This window comes from Chiloscyllium plagiosum, unplaced genomic scaffold (assembly GCF_037043375.1).
Source record: "Chiloscyllium plagiosum isolate Xiang-an unplaced genomic scaffold, Cpla_swu_hap1 HiC_scaffold_8, whole genome shotgun sequence".
In the NCBI taxonomy this organism is placed as follows: domain Eukaryota; kingdom Metazoa; phylum Chordata; class Chondrichthyes; order Orectolobiformes; family Hemiscylliidae; genus Chiloscyllium; species Chiloscyllium plagiosum.
Window position 1 is genome coordinate 109,260,509 of NW_028270146.1, and position 23,156 is coordinate 109,283,664.

At 40.8% G+C, this 23,156-nt stretch overlaps 1 gene segment (V, D, J or C); it reads left to right on the forward strand.

Annotated features, from left to right (window-relative positions):
* Nucleotides 1-954: 954 nt before the first annotated feature.
* On the forward strand, nucleotides 955-19,171 carry LOC122545357 (Ig heavy chain C region-like). The segment is given in 6 exon segments: nucleotides 955-1,052; nucleotides 1,181-1,531; nucleotides 12,307-12,612; nucleotides 15,653-15,964; nucleotides 17,921-18,229; nucleotides 18,702-19,171. Coding segments are annotated over 6 exon segments (1,719 nt in total).
* Nucleotides 19,172-23,156: the final 3,985 nt, after the last annotated feature.

Below are 23,156 nucleotides of genomic sequence, written 5' to 3' on the forward strand. Positions count from 1 at the left end.
TGTTCTAGTTCATTAGATGCTCTTTCAAAAGTTTACCTAGGTGTTATGTATCACTGCGGACTCACGTTTTGTTTCTCAGGCACACAGCTTTCCTTTACTGTGCATTTTAGTGTCGGAGCAATTTGAAAAAAAAAATGCAGGGAGAGACATTCTGCAATGTAAGGAGGTGCGCCTAATCTCCGGGTCCAAACTGTTTAGTGACATACACTCACATTCTGAACATAATCACTTTAGACATGCTCCATATTAGGTTGCCGAAACTGAATTTAGAAACGCAGATTAGAAATGATATGTTATTTTGTCATATGAGAGAGACTTTGAGTGACAGCAAAAATAAAGTCATTCATTTTGTTGGCTAATAATATTATTGAAGTTCTTTTTAGCTTTATCTGCTTGTGGTGGAATGTAGGATTAAAGGGAGTTAACTTCTAATTGAATATTCTAAATATAATCACTTTGGACACGCTCAGTTGCCTAAATTGAATTTTGAAATGTTTCATATGAATTACATGTTATTTTGAGTGCGACAGAGACTTGCAGTATCCAGGGAAGAAAAACTCAACTGTTTTATTGGCTGGTAATATGTTTGAACTTTCATTTTAGTTTTATCTGCTTGTGAATGAATGTAGAAATAAAGGGAGCTAACTTCCAGTTGAATTTGTTTTTTTTTAAACAAAATACATGCAACTATCATGTGAAACAGACCTGAAGCTACTCAAATTTACTTCCAAAGAAGCTATTCAGCAAAAGAAATATCCCAAGATGTGTATGTGTCCGTGTTTAAGCAAAACCTCATGTAAATACATGATCCCATGTGTTCGGGCTGTGCAAGCTGATACCAGGATCCAGTCTCAGCCTCCAGCAGGAAACCAACATGCGGAAGCAGTAAGTCTGCCCCTTCCGAAGGCCATATAAACCTTTGGCACTGGACTGTAATTCAACACTCCTGGGTCGGCTCTGTTTAGAAAGATCTTAGCAGAACCGTTTCCCACAATTTATCAGAATGACTGTGTCGACAATTTTTCTCAGTCTGTTACTGATTTTCTTACCATGTGAGGGTTTTTTGTTCATGTCTCTCGTTGTTTCTGTCTCAATGTTAGTCGACCGCAGGAATGTAAAACACTCAGCCATCATGTCATCAGCATTAATGCTCACGGTTTATTTGTTTTCTTTTTTAAAGGTGTCCAGTCGGAGATTGTTTTGACCCAGCCAGAGGCAGAGACTGGCCGTCCCGCAGGCAGCCTGAAACTGACCTGTAAAACCAGCGGGTTCGATCTTAGCGGCAGCTACATGTACTGGGTCCGACAGGTTCCCGGACAGGGTCTGGAGTGGCTGGTTCGCTACTATAGTTCATCCAGCAGTAACTATGCACCAGCCATCAAGGGTCGATTTACTGCGTCCAAAGACAATTCAAACAACATTTTCGCGTTGGACATGGGGAACCTGAAGATCGAAGACACCGCCATCTATTACTGTGCAAGATACTATAACCAATACTGGGGCCAAGGGACCATGGTGACTGTGACTTCAGGTAAGACCCTTGAACTTTCTTTCTGACTTTTTAAAAACTTTCTATTCATGTGACTAATTTCTGAATTAAATGAAACTCAGATTCTGTGCTGAGTTTGGTTTGGTTTGGATTAATTTTTGTTCAGACTGATTATAGACTTCAGTTAAGGCTCAGCAAATAGTTACAATGGGGATGATGGAGCCAGTTGCTTCGTGTATCTCTTTGTTTTGATCAGATGGGCATTCTGTGTGGCTGGGTTACTTGAACCACCTAATGTCTCTTAATCAGTCAGCTATAAATAATGTTTAATGTTAGTGACACCCTGACTGTGAGTTTTATTATCAATAACAAACGCTAAGAATTCAAAGATGTTCGAGATATTACCAAACATGATTAAAATATGCTAAAATATCATTATTCATTTCTTTACTATATGTTCTTACCATGATTCTATTTTCACATTTATTTTGATAATTTTGTTGATGACAAGCAGGTTAGAAAGTGTCATAAAATTTTCTTCCGGTGCTATATTGCATTCTGTTGATTAGATTCTGAGTTTGTTTTACTTGATTCTGTTGAATTGAGTTGATTGGATTTTGGCTTTGTTTAAGTTGATTCGGTTTGAACTGTGTTGATTAGATTCTGACTTTGTTTTTACTTTGGTGAATTGTGTTGATTGGTTTTTTGAAATTGTTTTATTTGATTCTGTTGAATTGAATTGTTTGGATTCTGATTATGTTTCATTCAAATCTGTTGTTCTGAGTTGATTGGATTCTGATTTTATTTTCCTTGATTCTGTTGAATTGAGTTGATTGGATTCTTATTCAGTTTGTGAAATTGATCTGCATTTTCATGCTTTCTGTAACTGGTGTTTTCTTTCTGGTGAGGAGATTGTCTCTCTGGATACCTTTTCATGACCAATATTTGTGAAGTTCTTTTGTTTTTCATGAATCATTTCTGCATTTGTTAAACTTTTTTGACACATTTTTCTCTGCTTGATTGAAAACATTACATCCATTTGTAACGGTCTGAAAAACAACTTAAGGCAGAAACCCGGAAGTGTGAGAAATGAAAAAAAAACGAGTTTTTAATGCATTGACTTTTTTAAAAAAAAACTCAGTTCTAATTGTAAGCTAACTGAATTTTGTTTTGAGTAGCCTCATTCAAAATAAAGTTTGGGACTAAAATCTGAAACTACAGAATTGATCATATTATGTAATTGATACTAACTTAAAATTATAATGTGGTAATATTTGTCCATTCAGTAATTTTGTTTTGACCATGAAGTGATTAATCAATATATGCCTTCAACCACTCTACTGTGCGCTGCACAGGATTGTCACGATCAAGAAGGGTGTGCAGGTTGGAAATAAATTGAACTGTTGCCAGAAACGTTACAGCTTTAAGTGTTAAGTCCCCTCACAAACAAAGTTGCTGTTATGACTTGTTATTTCTATTCAATTTAATCATTAGTTTGCTGGATTCTGAGCAGCTTTGTTAGACCTCAATTTGTTTTTTTTTGTGAGGTTACATCATGTTCTTGGTTCTGTTGAAAATGTTTGCAGAGCTAGTTCTGCTGCAAACACACCGTGTTGTGATCTGGTGATCATTGATCTGTTGAGGGGGGACTGTGCTTGGGTAACATTAAATGTGTTATATTTGGGAAACCGTTTCTGGTTTCTACATTGTTTTTGCAATGTTAACACGGTTGGTGACAGTGAACCGTTCCTGGTTCCTCATTCAATGCATTCAGCGTGCAAGTTGAAATTTCATAAAGCCTATTATTAAGTGAAAGGCAAATCGCAAAGGTTTTAGAAATGAAGGGAAAACAGATACCTTCGGGCGCCATTTTTACTTAAAATAAATAATTAAGGATTAATCTAATCCATGCTTTACAATCCAAATTCAGAACTCAACTATCTAGTTCAGTCACAAGGTCTGTCTTTAAACAGTTTACATGTTATAGAGAAATATAAATAGAATTTCAAAAGTCTAATGTTCGAATAGTTCTTGCTCTTGAGCAAAAATACCATGACTGTGTTATAATTGATCAAGAAACACCTTTCAATTCCGCTGTACACTACATACATATTTTTCTGGCTGGAAAAGATCATTGGCAAAGACCATTTGGAAAGTCTGCTCAATTCTATGAAGAACAGGTCAGTTTCACTGCTTTGATCAGTTTCACACGCAACTTGAATTAATTAATTGTTATGTCCCTGATTAAACTGGATTTACAGAATAAAAATAAAACATTAACTGAATTATTTAATCTGCACAGTGCTTTAGATTGTTCCCAATCTGTGCATTTTAAATAAATAGTTCCATTTTACAACAAAATATCAACTGAGGAGTCATTCTTTCGGAAACAACTGCTTTTGTGAATTATGTGACCAAGGCCAAATTTTGAATTAATTAAAATAATCCACTCATGAACTCGCAGAGCAGCATGGTGTCTCAGTGGTTGGCACTGCTGCCTCACATTCGGTCCCAAATTCGATTCCACCCTCGGGTGACTGCCTGTGTGGAGTTAGTACATTCTCCCTGTGTCTGCGTGGGTTTCCTTCGGGCGATCTGATTTCCTACCACAGTCCAAAAGATGGGCAAGTCAGGTGATTTGTGCAACTTAGCACAGCCATAGTGTTCAGGGATGTGTAGGTTAGGGTGCATTAATCAGGGGTAAATATAAATTAGGGGGAATGGGTCTGGCTGGGCTTCTTACTGTTCAGAGGGTCAGTGTGGAATTGTTGGGCCAAATGGCCTGTTTCTATACTGTAGGAACCCTACTCTTAAAACCATGGGAGTGCTTGCTGCAAACGCAGAGAATTCATTTTACATCGATGTGTTCAGACGGATGCAGAGTTCACAAATTTGCAGAAGACGAACTAGAGGATAACAGAGCACATTGTTTATTCAGACACTGAAAATAGATTAATATTTATTTTAATTAATATACTTGACCGATTTATTGCAAAGTAGCGATCGGAAGGAATTGCTCACATTAGTTAAGTGTGTCAATCATTTAGATTAGATTTCCTGCAGTATGTATCGGGCCATTTGGCCCAACAAGTCCACACCGACCCTCTGAAGAGTAACCCACCCAGACCCATTCCCCTTCCCTTTATTTACCCCTGACTAATGCACCTAACACTATGGACGATATAGCTTGACCATTTCCCCTTCATGCACATCTTTGGATTGTGGGAGGAAACCCACACAGACACAGGGGACATTGTGTAAACTCCACTTGGCAGTCACCCGAAGCTGGAACCGAGCCTAGGTACCTGGATCTGTGAGGCAGCAGTGCCCACATTTACTTAGACAACCGCTAAAGTGGGCAACTCCAGACAGAAGCATGTTTTCAATTCATACCTTTTTAAACATTTTCGTTCATTAAAAGCAGTTAACAAAGAAAATGACCTTGCCCTAATTCCTTCAACAGAAATGCTTTCCACACTGGACTTTATGCAGTGCATGCAAAATCTCCACAGTTCAAGGAACGTTTTAAGAATATGTAAAAATAATTTAGAGAATAATCCATTTCCTCCGGATCTGGGCTTTAATTGGCGATATTTCCCACCTCAATAATTTTGTTAAATACAATGACTTATTAAGTTTATTAACTCAGTGGTTATTTATGTTCATTGTGAACACATTCTCGTTCACATTAATCCATTGGTTAGTTCCTCTGATGAATGTTCAATTACAGTGAATATATTTGACGTGAGGAGTTGAGCAATGTATCCTCTAGGATTAAGTCTGTTGTGCAGTTTGTTTCAGTGCTATCTCCGACTAACTTGTCAACAGTCCTGACCATTTGTAAATTGTCCAGTTCGGATACCCGAATCTCAGGCAGTTCAATTTTATCTTGAGCTTTATCTGCCAGAAATACAATATTCGATTAGGTGCCTCAGAATTGAGAGCCCTGACTAAGTTGTTCCAATCAGAATGTACGTTTCAGGAACAAAAGGCAGACAGCAAGAGTTTTGAAATTGGTTGTTGGCAACAAGAGTTATTTGATTGAGCGAGGCAGAGGGAAATATGCTGTATATTTTCTTTGTGCCTCAGTTATGCAGGACATGTTTCGTGGCACAATGTAGAATCAGAATTTTTTTGCATCTTATTATTTGAAAACCTATTATCAGCTTTTAATGTCACTGGCAATGGTCATATTACACTTCAAAACATTTTAATCTTTTCCAAACTAAGTAGACCGTCTGGTGCAGCAACATTCACAGGGGAAAGAGGAAGGGAATTCTAGGTTGGAATCCAGTGACAGTGAATTGATGGCAATGCAATTCCTAGATTTATTCCTCTGTAGTTCCCATAGAGTTTGAACAATTTGGAGCTGCTGTCAAAGCATTCTTGGATAAATGTTGAAATGTTACTTTCATTGTACAAACATTCTGGAACAATCCCTGGTTGTTGGAAGGTGATAATAACTAACATGGTTTATGTACTGTCAAAACAGGTGGGCTGTGTTCTCCGTGATAGTGTCAAGCTCATTGTGTTCAGGTCTGTTGTGATGTTGTAGTAGGGTCCCTGATTCTGTGCCAGGTGGCCTGTGTTCACTGACAACCTGTTAGAGAGGTATGTAACACCATCTCTCTCTTATCAGGTTACTTCAGTGCAAGAAAGCAGATTGAAATGTTTGGGTGTTTGTTGGAATTCCACTCACAGAGGCCAGTGAAATCTATTCAATCGCTGTCCTGACTTGTGTCTCTTAGATATTAAACAGAATTTTGGTGTTTAGCAGCTTTTTCCAGATCAATATTTGCTCACAAGCTTTTGGGCATCACTAGATGGGGTTAATGGAGTAAGTGCTCAAAGAAATCCCAGCTTTTGTCTTGCTGTTCTAACAATATCATTTATAACTAATCCAGAATGAATCATTTTCAAAGCATATTTGATGAGATTATGCTTAGGCTGTTTTACTTTTTATTAAACCAGTGCTGTAGCTAAATTTGATTGTTCAGAACGGTGGGAGTTCCGCTGAATCCAACACTTGCTGCAGATGGCAATAGCTTTTCAACTGGTCTTCAATTGCTATCTCAGACCATCCAGTACCTCTGCTAAGAATTCATTTTCCAACAGGAGTCAAGCCAACGTAATCACTGTTTATCTTAACAGGTTGAGCTCTTGTGCCAAAAACATGAAAACAATTTGGTGAAGAGGGGGTCTCTGTGTGCGAAAGGTTAACCTTGCAATCTCTCCACAGGAGCTGCTAGATCTACTGAGTTTCTTCAGAAATTGCTGTATTTTATTTTGGTTTTCTAGCATTTAAAGTTTGTTGTTTCATTGAAAAAGGTTCTGTTCGATTAAACACGTTCTTCAGAGAAAAGATGCATTTGAACAAATTGCGAATGTTCAGAGATATTAAATATCAGAGAATCATTGAATTTGAGCGCCCTGATCTCGAGCTGTAGTTTCACAAGAAAATATTATGAAGTAACAACACACTCCAGAGTGCAGTGGCTGCTGTAAGTGGGTGGAAGTTATTTTGATCACTCAAATAGAGAATGTCAATGATCCCGTCCCAAATAATCAACAGAAGTTTTTTTTAAAGCATGTGTGAAACAATTAATTTATCGAAATATTTTAATAAAAAGTGTTCACCGCCAGTGCTAGCTTAATGAATGACACAATGATAGGAAGGTAGGAGGAAGAGAAGGGCACTCAGCCCCTCAAGCTGTTCCACCACTTACTTAGATCATGGTGCATCTGTGAGCTAAATCCACAGGTCTCCCTTTGGCTAAAACTCTTTAACACCTTTGATTAACAAGCAAAAATTATCCCAGATTTACTGATTCCACTGCCCGTAACAAAGGGAGACACCATTTCTGAAAGACATTCCTGTGAGTACTGTGACACAATGAGGCTGGAATTAATTGCTCATGAAAGTAAACTTTAAATCTCTGACAATTTCCAATTGAAACATCCCAATCATCATATTTCTTTAATTTAACACTATACTTCCCTGGAATAAAGAAATATAATGTGTGATTGCCTTGCTAAAAATGAGGGAAGCTTCATTCCTATTATATGATTAAGAAATAGCTCCGTTCATTCAGTGAAAACACAGTCAAATCACACAAAAGGAAACCATGTCATCTTGTGTAGACACACAAGTGCCTCAAATAATTTTCAATTCTTCCAGCGGTTGTTTGCATCTCTAGACAGGTGTGGAAGTGTCAGACTTGTTATATCGCCTTGAGAAACCAATTATCATCAGTCTATTTGAATTGCTGAAGTTTGTGTGGTATTAGCACATTCACAGCGCTGTTAGGAAGTGAGTCCCATGCCTGTGATTGAGGAAGAGGAAACAGGCAGGGAAATAGTTGCGAGTCAAGTTGAAGTCTGATTTGGAGGAAAGCTTTCAGGTGAAGCATTTACATGCATATGGCCCTTATCCTTAAGGACCACAATTTTGAAACATGCTGCCGAAGGGACATGTCCGCATGCAAAATGGAAGCTGAAGAAGGCACCTCGGCCCCTCTAGAAGGCTATTCCATTCATGGGATGATCATTAATCTTGCTGCTCACCAGTCTTCCCAACACACCGATAACATTGAACCTGATTGTTTACTGTTCAGCAAAAGAATGGTGAACATTTGGAATTCTCCACCACAGAAATTGACAAAATATGAAATGATTTCAATAAGGAGATAGATTCCTTCAATCCTTAAAAAATGCTACGGATATGTGGGAGAAAGGGAAACAATATTGGTTGAAAGCCATGAAAACATTGAATGGACATGGTTTGTAAGTTTGCACGTAACGCCAACATTGGTGGTATAATTGGCAGTGAAAGTTATCTGAACGTGCAATGAGATCTTGATCAGCTGGGCCAATTGGCTGAGGAGTGGCAGATGGAATTTAATTTAAATGAATACGACGTGTTGCTTTTTGATAAGACAAATCAGGTCACAACTTACAGAGTTAATGGTAGGCCACTGGATAGTGATGTAATACATAGGGCCCTGAGGTTCCAGACTCCTAGAGTCTTACAGAGTTAATGTTAGGGCACTGGGTAGTGATGTTGAACACTGAGGACCCTGAGGGTTCAGACTCATAGATTCTTGAAAGCGTTGTCTCAAGTACCTAGTGTGTTGAAGGTGTTTGGCACATGTATCTTCATTGGTCAGAGCACTGAGTGCAGGAGTTAGGGCTTCATGTTGTAACTGTCCAAAGCATTGGAATCAACTGCCAGAGGAAGTGGTAAATGCAGAGATAGGTCCAACATTTAGAAGGCATTTGAACAGCTACAGGAACTGGATGGGTCTGGATGGATATAGGCCAAAGGCAGGCAAATGGAATTAGTTTCATTTGGGAACTCTGGTCAGCATGGATGAGCTGGACCAAAGAAACTGTTTCTGTGCTGTATGACTTTATGACTCACTCACTTTATGGTGGAGTAGGCTCAAAGTTGGAAGGTGGTGAGCAAGTGAGGGGCTAGATTGGGCATGTGGGAGAGTTTGGGCTGGTAGGCTGTGAGGAGTTGGCTGGCTGATGGGTAGGCTTGCATGCACTCTGTCTGGCAAGGTGGCATCAAGGTAAATGGTAATGGTCACAGGATAATTTGTTCGAATTGTGCTTGGTAGGTGAGGGGCAGTTTGAGCTGAAATGCAGGAGGTCTGTCTTTGCCAGGTTGGTTTATGGAGAGGTGGGAAGGATGCCAGGCTGGTTAGTGTAGAGGTGGGCAGAGTGCCAGGATGTTTCGGGGGTGGAAGGTCACTGTAATGAAGTGACAGGTGGACGTGTTGTCAAAATGCAAAGCTCGGAGTCTGGCAAAATGGTGGGTTGTAAAGCACAGATGCGAAAGGAGCTAGGATGCAATGTGCACAGGTTCACTTGGGTAAGATGAGAGGTCAGTGATCAAGGACTGAGGTCATGTCTTGGGTAGTGGACTTTTGCCCGAGGTTGTGAAAATGATGGTGCCAGGTCCTGTCAGGGCCAGATTCACCATGGGCCAGGTGCAGGGTGGCAAGAGTGTAAATGACTGAAAGGAATTGAGATCATATGTCCATCTGGAATATAGAACATAGAACATTACAGTGCAGTACAGGCCCTTCAGCCCTCGATGTTGCGCTGACCTCTGGAACCAATCTGAAGCCTATCTATCCTACACCAGTCCATTTTCATCCATATGTTTATCCAATGATCTTTTAAATGCCCTTAAAGTTGGTGAGTGTACTATTGTTGCAGGCAGTGCGTTCCATGGCCCTATTACTCTCTGAGTAAAGAAACAACCTCTGACATTTGTCATCTATGTCCTCTCCTGCTAACCATCACTATTCAAGGAAAAAGACTTTCACTGTCCACCCTCTGTTTTTCTTTTATGTCTCAATTAAGTCACCTCTCAACCTTCTTCTCTCAAACAAAAACAGCCTGAAGACCCTCATCTTTTCCTCATTAAACCTTCCCGCCATACCAAACTACATCCTGGTAAAGCTCCACTGAACTCTTCCAAAGCTTCCACATTCTTTCTATAATGTGGTGACCAGAACAGTACACAATACTCCAAGTGCGGCCACACCAGAGTTTTGTACAGCTGCAGCCTAACCTCGTGGTTCTGAAACTCAGTCCCTCTATCGATGAAAGCCAACACAAAGTATGCCTTCTAAACAACTCTATCAAACTGGCTGGCAACTTTTAGAGATCTATGTACATGGACACCGAGATCTCTCTGCTCAGCTACACTCCCGATATGGATTGCCTTGGATGTGTTTCGTGTGATAGGGGTTGTGTGTTCCGGGCATGAATGGGTATATAGCAGGGTAGGGTTTCTCAATGTGAGTGGAAATTTAGGTCTAGACAGAATAAGTGCAGTGGTTAGTCTGAAAGATGAGGTTTGGTGGTGAACTGTGTACCAGGTTGATATTTATTAAAGTTTAACATTACTTGTTCATTTCTCAAATCATAATTACATAAATACTCAGCTGTAATACTCCAAAGTCTCTGAAACTTAATGGTCCTCCATTTTTCAGAGGCCTCCAGAATTCAGATAATTGTAAATTAGATGTTTCAACTTCCAGACAATTGGCATGAGTTCAGCCGTGACAGCCATCCTCCCCGTCCCAGTGTTCAGCTCCTGCCTGTGCTGCTGCTGCAGTGACCTCCCTCCCAGAGAGAACATTCTGCCTTGCATTGATAAGTGAGGAAGGCTCACTGGACCTGATTTCCAAGTATGGGGAAGGCAAACACGAGGGGACACAACTTTAAAGTGAGGGGAGATAGGTATAAGATAGATGTCAGAGGTAGTTTCTTTACTCATTGCGTAGTAAGGGTATGGAATGCTTTGCCTGCAATGGTAGGAGATTCGCCAAGTTTCAGTACATTTAAGTCGCCATTGGCAGGCATATGGACGTACATGGAATAGTGTAGGTGGGATGGGCTTCAGGTTAGTATGACAGGGCAGCGCAACATCGAGGGCCGAAGGGCTTGTATTGCACTGTAATATTCTATGTTCTATGATTCACTCTGGTTTCTCTCCGGGGGTACTGCCAGGTGTTGGGTATTTCCAGCAGCACGGTACTTAGTGGGGCAGCACGCTGGTTCCGTGGTTAGTGCTGCTGCCTCACAGTGCCAGGGACTCAGGTTCCATTCCAGCCTCGGGTGACTCTCTGTGTGGAGTTGGCACTTTCTCCCCATGTCTGTGTGCGTTTCCTCCCACAGTCCAAAGATGTGCAAGCTGGGGGAATTGCAAATGTTGTGTTCAGTGATTGGGAGGTTAGCTGCATTAGTCAGAGTTAACTGTAGCATAATAGCTGAAACTTTATTGCTGGAACAGCACAGCAGGTCAGGCAGCATCTAGGGAACAGAAGATTCGACGTTTCGGGCACATGCCCTTCTTCAGGAATGAGCAGAGAGTGTTCAGCAGGAGAAGATAAAAGGTAGGGAGGAGGGACTTGGAGGAGGGGCGTTGGAAATGTGATAGGTGGAAAGAGGTCAAGGTGAAGGTGATAGGTCGGAGTAGGGTGGAGGCGGAGAGGTCAAGAAGAAGACTGCAGGTCAGGAAGGCGGTGCCGGGCTGGAGGAATCCCTCCAGCCCGGCACCGCCTTCCTGACCTGCAGTCTTCTTCTTGACCTCTCCGCCTCCACCCTACTCCGACCTATCACCTTCACCTTGACCTCTTTCCACCTATCACATTTCCAACGCCCCTCCTCCAAGTCCCTCCTCCCTACCTTTTATCTTCTCCTGCTGAACACTCTCTGCTCATTCCTGAAGAAGGGCATGTGCCCGAAACGTCGAATCTTCTGTTCCCTAGATGCTGCCTGACCTGCTGTGCTGTTCCAGCAATAAAGTTTCAGCTTTGATCTCCAGCGTCTGCAGACCTCACTTTCTCCCTGTAGCATAATAGGGGAGGGGAATGGGTCTCGAAGCGTTACTTTTCAGAGGGTGGGTGTGGACTTGTTGGGCCAAATGGCCTGTTTGCACACACTGTAGAATTTCGATGAATCTGCATTTCCTTGGTTTGTATTTTGTGAAACTTCTCTGCTCTTCACAGCAATCCAGTGAAAGTGTCAGTTGGTGAGATCTTCAAACAGTTACTGGGGTGGGATCAGGATGTTCTTCTTCCTAAATTATATGGCAATGGTCAAGGTCGAGGGCATGTTTCTAAATAGGGAACCAATGATCATGATCAGCAACTGGTAGGAACCAAAAATAAACCCTAGTTATGCTGTAGACTCAGCGGGAGCATACTGGCAAACGTTTACAGCTGAGGATACATTTGAGTAAGTGATAAGGTCAAATGAACAGAAACTAACATGCTCAATTGGTCATTCTATTGTAGAGACACCCTCTCCCCCCACGCTTTATGGCCTGGTCTCCTCCTGTCAGGAGCACAACACCGGTTCTGCGATCTTTGGTTGTTTGGCGATGGACTATTCCCCTGACGTCACCAAGGTAACCTGGAAGAAAGGAGGGGAGCTAATCACGACTGGATTGAAGACTTACCTATCAGTGAGAAACAAGAAGGGAACTTACACCCTGAGCAGCCAGTTAACCCTGCCCGAGTCAGCAGTAGGTTGCCCCAGCAAAATCTCCTGTGAGGTTCAACACAGCGGGTCACACAAGAGCAAAGAAATGCCATGTCCAGGTACGTGTTGTGGGAACTGAGATAAACAGAGCATCTGGGATTAATATGAATAAGGCATTATTAATAACCATTTTCACAGAATCACCTTATACAGCACAGGAAAAAAGGCCCTTTGATCCATCCAGTTCATGCCTATCAATAACAGCCACCTAACTATTCCAGTCTCATGTGACTTGCCTTTGCAAGGATGCATCTCAAAACTTCATACTTATTATGAGTGGCTCAGTTTCTACATGACTTATAGGTGCTGAGCTCCAGGCTAACACCACCCTCTGTTTGATTTTGTTTTCCCTGAGATCCACTTGGAAGCTCCAGGTCTTACCTTCACCCTGTGCCCCTGAGGCATTGATCTCTCGCTGTCTATGACTAAAATAATTCTAGACATCATGATCATCTTCTCCCTAATTCTCCTCTGCTCCAAGGAAAACCTCTGTCTATCTAATCTAGTTTCATAACTAAAACCCTCCAACCCAGGCAAGATCCTGGCAAATCTCATCAATACTGCCTTCAGTGTAATCACATTCCTTCGATTACATGCACAGAACGCTTCAGTATGGCCTAACCAGTGTTCTAATAAGTTCCAGTATCATCTCCCTAATCTTCATTGACAATGTCTCGGATAATAAAAGCAAATATCCTCCCACCTTCTTAGCCTCTTTATCCAGACGACACAGTACTATAGGGGATCTTTGGGTACGTACACCAAAGATCCTTAGTCCTTTCCAGGGTTCCACCATTCAAAATGTCATATCTCACAGATTCGTCTGCCGAATTACATCACCTTACATTTATCCAGAATAATTTCCATTTGCAACTTCTCTTCACAAACAACCAACCCTTTTATATTCTCCTGCATTCTAAAGCCATTATGCTCATGACTTACCAACATGACAGTTTTCATTTCATCTGTGAATTCACTGGTTCATCCTCCTAAATTTGAGTCTCAATCATTGGTATGTAAGAGAAATAGCAAGGAAATCAACACCAATCCCTACAGAACACCAGGAGACATAGATTTCCAGTCACGCAGACACCCGATGACTATTATCCCCTGCTCCCACCACTCAGCCAGTTCTAGATCCAATCTGTCAAATTAACTCGGATCCCATTGGCTCTGATTATTGCTATCATCTGAACATCGAGTTATCTCTCTGAAAACTGCTTGAAAACTCACACATGACTTCCTCTCAATAAAACCATGCTGAAAATTGTAGATTTATCTTCCAAATGAAGACTAATTTCACTTCTCAATAGTTTCCCTACCACTGAGACTAGCTTGACAGATCTGTGTTTTCATTATTTATCCCTTCCTTCGGCCTGCATAACAGTGCAACGTTGGCTGATCTACACTCACTTGGCACAACTGCTGTGGCCAGACAGGAATTCTAAATTATTGTCAGCAACCCAACTATTTCATCCTTTGCATCGCTCAACCGCTTGGTATACTTTTCATCTGCCCTGGAAATATAACCACTTTTCATTCAGCAAGACAACACAGAACATCACATCATGTGTCCTAATTTCTGAAAACTACACCACAACACCCCTCCATGATTTCGGTCCCCATACTGTCCCTCTTACTAGTGAACACTGACACAACACATTCGTTTTGAACACAACCTAATCCTCCGGCTCCACTCCAATAATAACACTTAATGGGCATTACTGTTTCCCGAATAATTCTTTTATTATGAATGAGCCTGTAACTTTTAAAAATATTTTCCTTTATTTTGACTGCTATTATTTTCTCATGGTCCCTTTTGCTCTTCTAATTCCTTTGTCTTTCAAACTCCCCCTTGTACTCCATACTAATTTCTATTGTTTTGAGATTTCAGTATAGACCGGAAGCCTCCCTTGTTTCTCTTTATCTCCCCCTCCATGCCCTTTGGTGTCCAGAGCCCGCTGCATTCTTGGTCCCACGCAGTGGCTTCCTGGGAAATGACCTCCCTGTGATTTTCCTATCTCTTTCTTAAATGTGTCACACTTGCTCTGACTCGGATTTACCAATAAGTGTCAGCTTCCAGTACACTCTGGTCAAGTCATTACCTGATCTTACTAAAATTGTCCTTCCCCTTTTCAGAACTTTGGGCCAATTTCTATTCCTTTGCAGTACAATCTGAAATCCAACTGATTTATGATCACTGTCTGCAAAGTGCTCCACCATTGGTGTTTTACCCACTGGGTCGACTTCACTCCCTAAAGTTAAGTTCAGGTTCACACCTCTCTTGCAAGGTCTGGATTCAAATTCTCTGTATTAACACATACTTTGTTAAAATATTCTCCTGGGGGAATTTTCAGAATTGTGTTCTCTCTAAATTTTTGACAAAGTGAATATCCAAGCCTATGCTGAGGAAGTTCAAAACCTCTTTTCTCATTCCCCTATTTAATTTCCACGTCTCTGAAATTTGCCCATGTATTTGCACTTGGTCTTTTGGACCTATAGTAAGGTCTATCGTGCTCTCCCAGTAGTTATTTTTGCTGTATTTTGGTTTTGAAGTACTGTCCATTTGCCTTTGTTCAAGGAGGTATTCATGATTTCATTTCTCTTTGCAGCCTAAAATACTCTTGTCAGAATTGCGACAGAAGCAACATTCTGTACCGCACACCCCCGCCCCCATCCTTTTCCATCTTTCCCTGTCTCGCCTGAAGGCACTAAATCCTGGAATATTGAATAGCCACTCCTGCCCGGCTGTCAATATGTCTCCGTGATAGCAACCGGATCACTTCCTCATTTTTACCGGTAATTCATCTGCCTTGTTCATCAGACTCTGTCATTAAAATGAATACAATCCAACGTTGCTATCTCCCTTCTGATGTTACCGGCCTATAGTTTCTATGCCTCCTTGACTCCCTTGCTGCGTCCTATAATTTTAGACTTTCACATTGTCCTGCTCATCTTTCTGTGTGGATCCCAGCTTCTCCAGCACTCTGCACAATTATGATTCTTGTATCCATTAACCACAAGAAACCTTGATATATGAGAACTGATTGTATTTGTTATGAAATTCGTCAGATAATTTATGTGATGTGTTTCCTAAAGGTACAGATCCTCTCCAACCAACCCTTCTCCTAACTGTGAGCTCCAGTGAAGAAATCGCAAGCAGCAAGTTTGCAACCGTCGTCTGTTCAATCATCGATTTCCATCCGAAGTCGATCTCCGTGAGTTGGTTGAAAAATGGCCGACCCTTGGATTCTGGCTTCTTCACGTCTCCCGTGTGTGAGGCAAACGGGAACTTCTCGGTGACGAGTCGGCTGATGGTCCCTTATGGTGAATGGTTCAACAGCGCGGTCTATACCTGCCAGGTCACTCATGGAGAGAACATTCAAAGTAAAAACATCACCGCACTCCAGGGTAAGAGACACAGACTGAGAGCTACAAATCACTCTGAACTCTGATGTGAATCAAACACACGAATTTATCAGGCATAGTGAACAGCACGGTACAGCTTCTCGTTTCCCAACATGCCACGTATCTCATTTCAATATGAGTGTTACATTAGCATTGCTCATAATTCAACCTTCTGGCAAGTCAGAAAAGCATGTTTCCTCTCTGTTGAAGATAGATATATAGACAGTGAGCTTTGTTAAATAGTTTGTTGCCTGACCATGCTTGGAGAGGCATTCAGAGTGCTGAATCCTTGCCTGGTAGTCGCTTCAAGGATAAGTTTGGGGGTGGAGGGGGATATTAGATAGATATCTGATTGAAACATAGAAAATACTGAGAGACTGAGGTCGAGTGAACACGGAATAGATGTTTTGACTGATAGGCGAGACTAGGACCCAAGGGCACAGTCTCAGGGTCAAAGGGGCACCGTTTAGAACTGAGATGGGGAGGAATTCCTTCAGCCAGAGGGTGATGAGTCTGTGGAACATGTTGCTGCAGAGGGCTGTGGAGGCCAGGCCATTGTGTGTACTCAAGCCAGAGATAGATCGGCTCTTGTTTCGTCCGGGGAGAAGGCAGGAGAATGGCTTTAGCCCGAAACGTCAATTTTCCTGCTCGTCCGATGCTGCCTGACCTGCTGTGCTTTTCCAGCATCATTCTGATCTCAACTCTGGATTGGCCGAACAGCCTTATTCTGATCCTCTATCTTATGATGTTAGGGTCTCAAAATGACGTGGTTAAAATATGCAGTGACCCTTACTTGAAAATAAATCAAAATGCGTTCAATGCTTCATTCCCTGCTCAGCAATGACCTGTTGGCCTTGGACATTGTACGACATCGATTTTTATCTGGTACTGAGCTCTTTAACTTCATTTATGGGATCAGACCACAGACCAAGTGGCTATCACATTTGATGAACTGGGATAAATGTGATCTCACTGAGCTTCTTTAAGATGCTCTCTGTAATTATGTAGGATGCGGCAAGAGAATAAATTCTGGTAAGAATGCTACAATAGGGATGAATGAACGAGACAGGCTGATTTAGCCTGGTTTGGGTTGGCGATGTTTACACAGTGAGTAGGGGATGTCTATAAAATTAGTGCACATTTCCATCGCGTTTGTAGATTAATTTAAGATGCTTTTGTTTTTTTTGTCTCCCCTGCTCTATGAAGAAATTAAAAAATGCAGCTTGGTAAATAAAGTGAAAGTATAGACCAGTTATGAACTAACTGAATGGAGGGAAAGACTTAAGGAGATGGGTGTCCTTCTCGATATCCAATGCTGTACTCAATGTCTTGTTTTCAGATCTACTCCAAATCAGCTCACGAGGAACAATGACATAAATTAGAGAATGACATCACACCAATAACGCAAAGTATTTTTGATCACGTTAAATATGATGAACAGAATTTCCATGGCTGTTCACCGCTCCTGTAACACTTTAGAACTCTGCAAAGAGAATAATTATTATTTCTTATAATTTGTCCAAAATTTGGGATGTGATTTGGCAGACAACGAAACCAGCAGCACTTGCACCTAAGGGTTATGAACATGGAAATGAACTCATTATATTCAGATTACTCTTGTCACAAGTATCAATAGATGGTCTTAAGTGAGAGACAAACTCCGAAAGAAAGATAATTCCATGGGTTACATGATGGTATCTTCGATGATTTTACTTTTTTCACAGGTTTCACTTGTTACAAAGCCAGTGTTCTTTCGGAATAATTACACAGGGTATGTTATAGGTAATCACAAATGCTTTCACAGATCAAAATACATCAACAATAGTAAGCATCGTTTCAGCAATGGTTGGAGCTGGAATTTTGAAGGTGGTGTCTTCACCCTGTGAAGAAGTAATCTGAAGATTGGGTGTTTGTATCATAAAAAGGCATTTTTCATTGACTTTGATTTTTGTTTCATAGAAGATACCGAGTGCCACCCTAACACCGTTAAAATCCTCCCACCGCCAGTAGAACAAGTCTTACTGGAGGCGATGGTGACGTTAACCTGCGTTGTGTCCAATCTTCCTTCTGGAGTCAACGTGACCTGGAAACAAGAAAAGAAGCCTCTGAAATCAGAGATTGCTGACCAGCCTGGACAGAATCCCGACAGCGTGATCAGCAAATTAGACATTTCTACTGAAGCCTGGCTGAGTGGCGTTACTTTTGAATGTGTGGTGTACCATCAGAATCTGCCGACTCCGCTGAGAGACTCCATCCACAAGGAGAAAGGTGAGCGGTGAGATTAAAACACAAAGCATCCCATGTGTCATCCAGATCCAGTTACATCAATGGCAGGCTTTGATTGGGAATGAACAAACACCATTGGGGGCATTAATGATGTATCTGAAGGCAGGATAGCTAAGTAGCTGATTCAAAAAAAGATGGACCAAAGGAAATTGTATTCTGATTAAGTCAGATAAGGTGGGAAGAAGCCTGGGTTGTGACGTCACCATCAGCAATGACAGTTGGACAGAATGCCCTTGTTGTGGGCTGGAAACATGGAGGCAACTTTCACATTAAACTTTATTCTTTTTACTGAACAGAATGTTTTCTAAAGGAGCAGACTGAACCATGCTGCTCCTTTAGAAAACGAAACTGAATAAATCCCAAATTAAAAATGGCTTATCTTAATATTTAGTGAAATTGTGATATTTGTTCAGGATGTTTTGGTTGATTTATATTTGTCTCCAATATTCTGCAGTGATTAATCCGCTGGAACCATCAGTGTCGGTCCTCCTGCCACCAACAGAAGAAATCTCCGCTCAGAGGTTTCTCTCCCTGACCTGTTTCGTGAGAAGTTTCTCCCCCCGAGAGATCTTCGTCAAGTGGACAAACAATGACAAGCCGGTGAATCCCAGTAACTACAAGAACACTGAGGTGATGGCGGAGAGCGACAACACCTCCTTCTTCATCTACAGCCTGTTATCCATTACAGCGGAGGAATGGGCCAGCGGTGCTTCTTATTCCTGTGTGGTGGGACATGAAGCGATTCCATTGAAGATCATCAACAGAACAGTCGATAAATCCAGCGGTAAACCGAGTTTCGTAAACAGTTCACTTGCAATGATGGACCCTGTTAATTCATGTCAATAAAAATCTCAAAGTTGCATTTAATAATTCAACAAAAGTAATAAAGTTTTTTTTTCCTCCCGTTGTGAGTTAAATACTGAATCAGTTGTTTCTCACTCTGACTTACATTGCATCTGTGTAGTTAAAGTGGATTATTAACTGATCTCGGACGAGTGTCTTGTGCAGTTAATGTTCTCTGCTCAGATACACCCTGGATCAGAGACAGAGTAAGGCTCACTCATTGCAGGATTCCGCCAAGTACCTTATCCATCCTAAATCCCTCTGTGACAAAATCTGACAATGTCCATTTTATGTCAAGGGTAGGGCACAAGTTTTGACTTGGTGTTCTTGATTCCCCTGATTGGACATTCTTACAAAATTCATGTCAGTTTTAAACTGCCACATTGCACCAATTGGAAATGTAAATTTAAGACATTTTAAAATTAAATTTGATTAGAACATACCAATCGTAAACAGTGCAGAACAGTTTGAATGTAACGTTTGTTTCTGGGGAACTTCCAGGGATCTTGCACCAGTGCATGAGTTGACAGAATGTATCTTCACTTTCGCACCAAAGAGAATCAACAGATAAGTTGTCGTGGAGCAGAGAGGAGAGGAACGTTGAATGGTCTGTCCTCTTGCTCCCTGTGCAGAGTTTCCATGGTAGATGTCCTCTGTAATGTAACCCAGTTGCTAACAGGAACAGTCAGCTTCTTGCTTACTATCCAAAATTTAACATTTCCATGCAAAATAATACCTTTGAAGCATGTTGGGCATGCTTGGCTCTGTTAACAAATGATGAACATTGATTCCCATAATCCAAAACTGGTGTTTGCATCATCCCGGTTTGGATTCCATAGTTTTGTCTCAGTTTCCTGGAGCACATGGGATCAATTCTGGTATTCGAATACCTGATATCATTTTGTTTCACATACAGAAAACAAGTAGAAATTTTCTAATAAACATATTCTGAAATGTTATCAGTGGGGATTTGAACTCACGCCTTTTCTCTCAGAGACAGAAATTCTATCAGTGCAACAGAAAGTTGCTCATAAAACGCTTATCTCTCCACGACGATGGGAAGTGTTTTCTACAACACCAAGGTCAAATCTAATCATGGGCAATCCAATAAAATTAGAACAATAAATTAGAATAATAAAAATTGCAGTCTGGTATAAGAACAGATGCAGAGAGATGATCGCAAATACACATGCAATGACACATATATGGGCTCTCACCTAAAGACACATATTTATGTGCACACTTCAATGTGCATATAGATAAGATGTCACACACGCTTACTCGCACAGAGCCACACATGCAAGTGGTACTTGAACACTCACCTAAGCTCATACAAAAACTCACATACACCGAAAGAAAATCATTTGCACAAATGAACAGGGGTACTCACACATAACCATGAGAAACATAGACACACGGTAACACACAAATGGGCATGAATGCATATACATTCATGCAGCACAATACGTACAGACATACACACATGAACACACAGATACAAATTCTGAAAAATGTCCTCCCACATGTCAACTCACACACGCACGTAAGTGCACAGAGATAAATATTAATATCATTATTTTCCCATTTTCAGAATTACAAACATACGATGACAGAGGCAGCTTAATTAGTTATTTTTAAACCACATTGATCAGCATGTATACAATATCACACGCACACATAAATTCAGAGTCTCACATGCAGACACACAAGTGCATAGATCAACAAATAGAGGGGCGTTTATTCAATAAGGATAATGGGCACAAGCATCAGCAAGCATCCACAAACAATAGCACAAACAAGCTTATCAGGAGATGGTTTGTGAAAGATTGCCACACAAGCAAACATCATCATATAAATATAAACATCCATCAAAACATAACATTGCATGCTAACATTTATTAAGCATAAACTTGAAAATAACCTAGTTTTAGGTAGGATCTGAAACAGACACATAAGCACACATTTTAGATAGCACTAATGAAAAGTGAACACTGACAAAGACATTACAAGATAAGCACAGGCAGCAACGAATTGGCATATTAGCATGATGATACTTGCACAATGTGAAAAGACCAAAATTTAGGTGCACAAACACATGAGCACACCAGCAGTAAAGGAACAGGAATATGTTTATTCATGCACAGACTCCAACATGGGCAAGAGTGAAGTAAGAGACTCTCATAACCACATACACAAACATTAAAGGAAAACCAAACACATCAAGCAGTAGATCAAATAAATTAAGGGACACATGTACAAAAACTTATTCCTTAATATACAGATCCTACAAACTAAAATATGAAGCAATGTCCTGACTGTGATGTCACTTATATTCACGATTTGCCAAGCAATTGGTCACCAATACATAAAGACGAGAATCACATTTGAACTTTTATTCAGTGATGGCCACAATTTTCAACTAAAGTGCTGTCACAGCCTATATTTAAAATATAATGATATAATTAAAATGATCATTAGTAATAAGCATTCCTCAAATAATAACATCCTTGAATAAAAGATTCAAAGAAAAATAATTTAAAACGTTCTGACATGGAAAATGAAGAAAGAACATGTGCAGTTAGTATTAGTAATTTCTTGCTGAGTCAATAATGCACTAATAGATACAGATAAGAGTCACATTGAGAAATACCTGACTGCTTTATGAAGATGTAATGGTCTCTAATTACATGACGTGGATGCAGATCGATCGATCTGGATCAATAAACAATCTAAATGCGTTCTCTCGGCTTTATATTCATAGATTCAATAGATCGCACTTGGATTGAAGACTATGAGGATGTTAACAGCAACATCTCGACAACTGCTTCCACGTTCATCACCTTGTTCTTCCTGAGTATTTTCTACAGCGCTGCCGTCACTCTGGTGAAGGTGAGAATAATCACATTTTCTCACGCCAAGCAGTCCAATAGGTTTTGTGAAATAGTGTGCCATTGAATAAACATTAAATCTGAAAGTCCCTGATCATAAATATCTGCGTCATTGCTTTCTCTCTCTTTTCCAGGTTAAGTGAATGAGTTGTGGACCCCTTTGATTTTCCTGATCTGCTTATCAAGGTCTCTGAATTCCCATCTCCAATCTGTCCTGTTGCTGACTCTAACAGTGAGATTACTTCAGTTTATCAGCGTGTAACTGAGACAATTATTGATAGATTTTCCTTTTTACTTTGATATCTTTGAGATGGTTGTGGTTGGAAGAAGTTGTAGCTTCCCAGTTGTTTGAAGCCCATTTGTTTTGTTTTTATTTGTTCCTTACTCAGAATGGTTGCCTACCCTTTCTGATGAGCCTTTGTATTCCCTTTCTTGTGACTGTTACTGATGTACAGAAAATTCCCACCTCACAGCGCATGTGTTCTCGTCTCAATGTGGCATCCAGCCATTATATTCACTTCTGTTAGCTTTTACATTAACTTTTTGGATAAAAATGCTTTCTGAAATGGTTTTCTAAATCTCGAATGAATATGCACTAACCTTGAGTTTGCTTAATTCTTTTTCAAGGCCAGTCAGTAATAATACATTTTCCCACATTCTACTCCTTTCCCAGCCAAATACTTTCACTTGTTCTGTTTGGTTGTGTTTCATCCAGTCATTTAGTTTAATGCTGTGCTACCATGCAGCCCACTAATGTAAATGCGCCTTTCACACGGTATGCCTGATGGAACACTCCAGAGGCAGAATGATGAGAGAACATTTCCGCTTATGCACCAAGGGTCACGGCCTCGGGTCACCTCATGATAATTTTATAGGCTCCACCAGAAGCCGAAAAAAGTCAGACAACGGAGTTTGAAAGTTTACTCTACACTGTCTAAACTAAAAGTACTCCCAATGTCAGGGCAGCCTGGGTTAGTAATGCAGAAATCGCCACCTAAAGCGCCCAACGAAACATTCATCACCCAAAAATGTCAACGTTCAGTCAGGTATTCAGACACAACACGTGCACAATCCAAGGGCGTATTGTCATAACTGGAGTTTTTCTCACACATAAATCTCATGGAGCACAATTCCTGGGATCTACTTGACACACCACACCTGTCAAATCCCAGGGAATG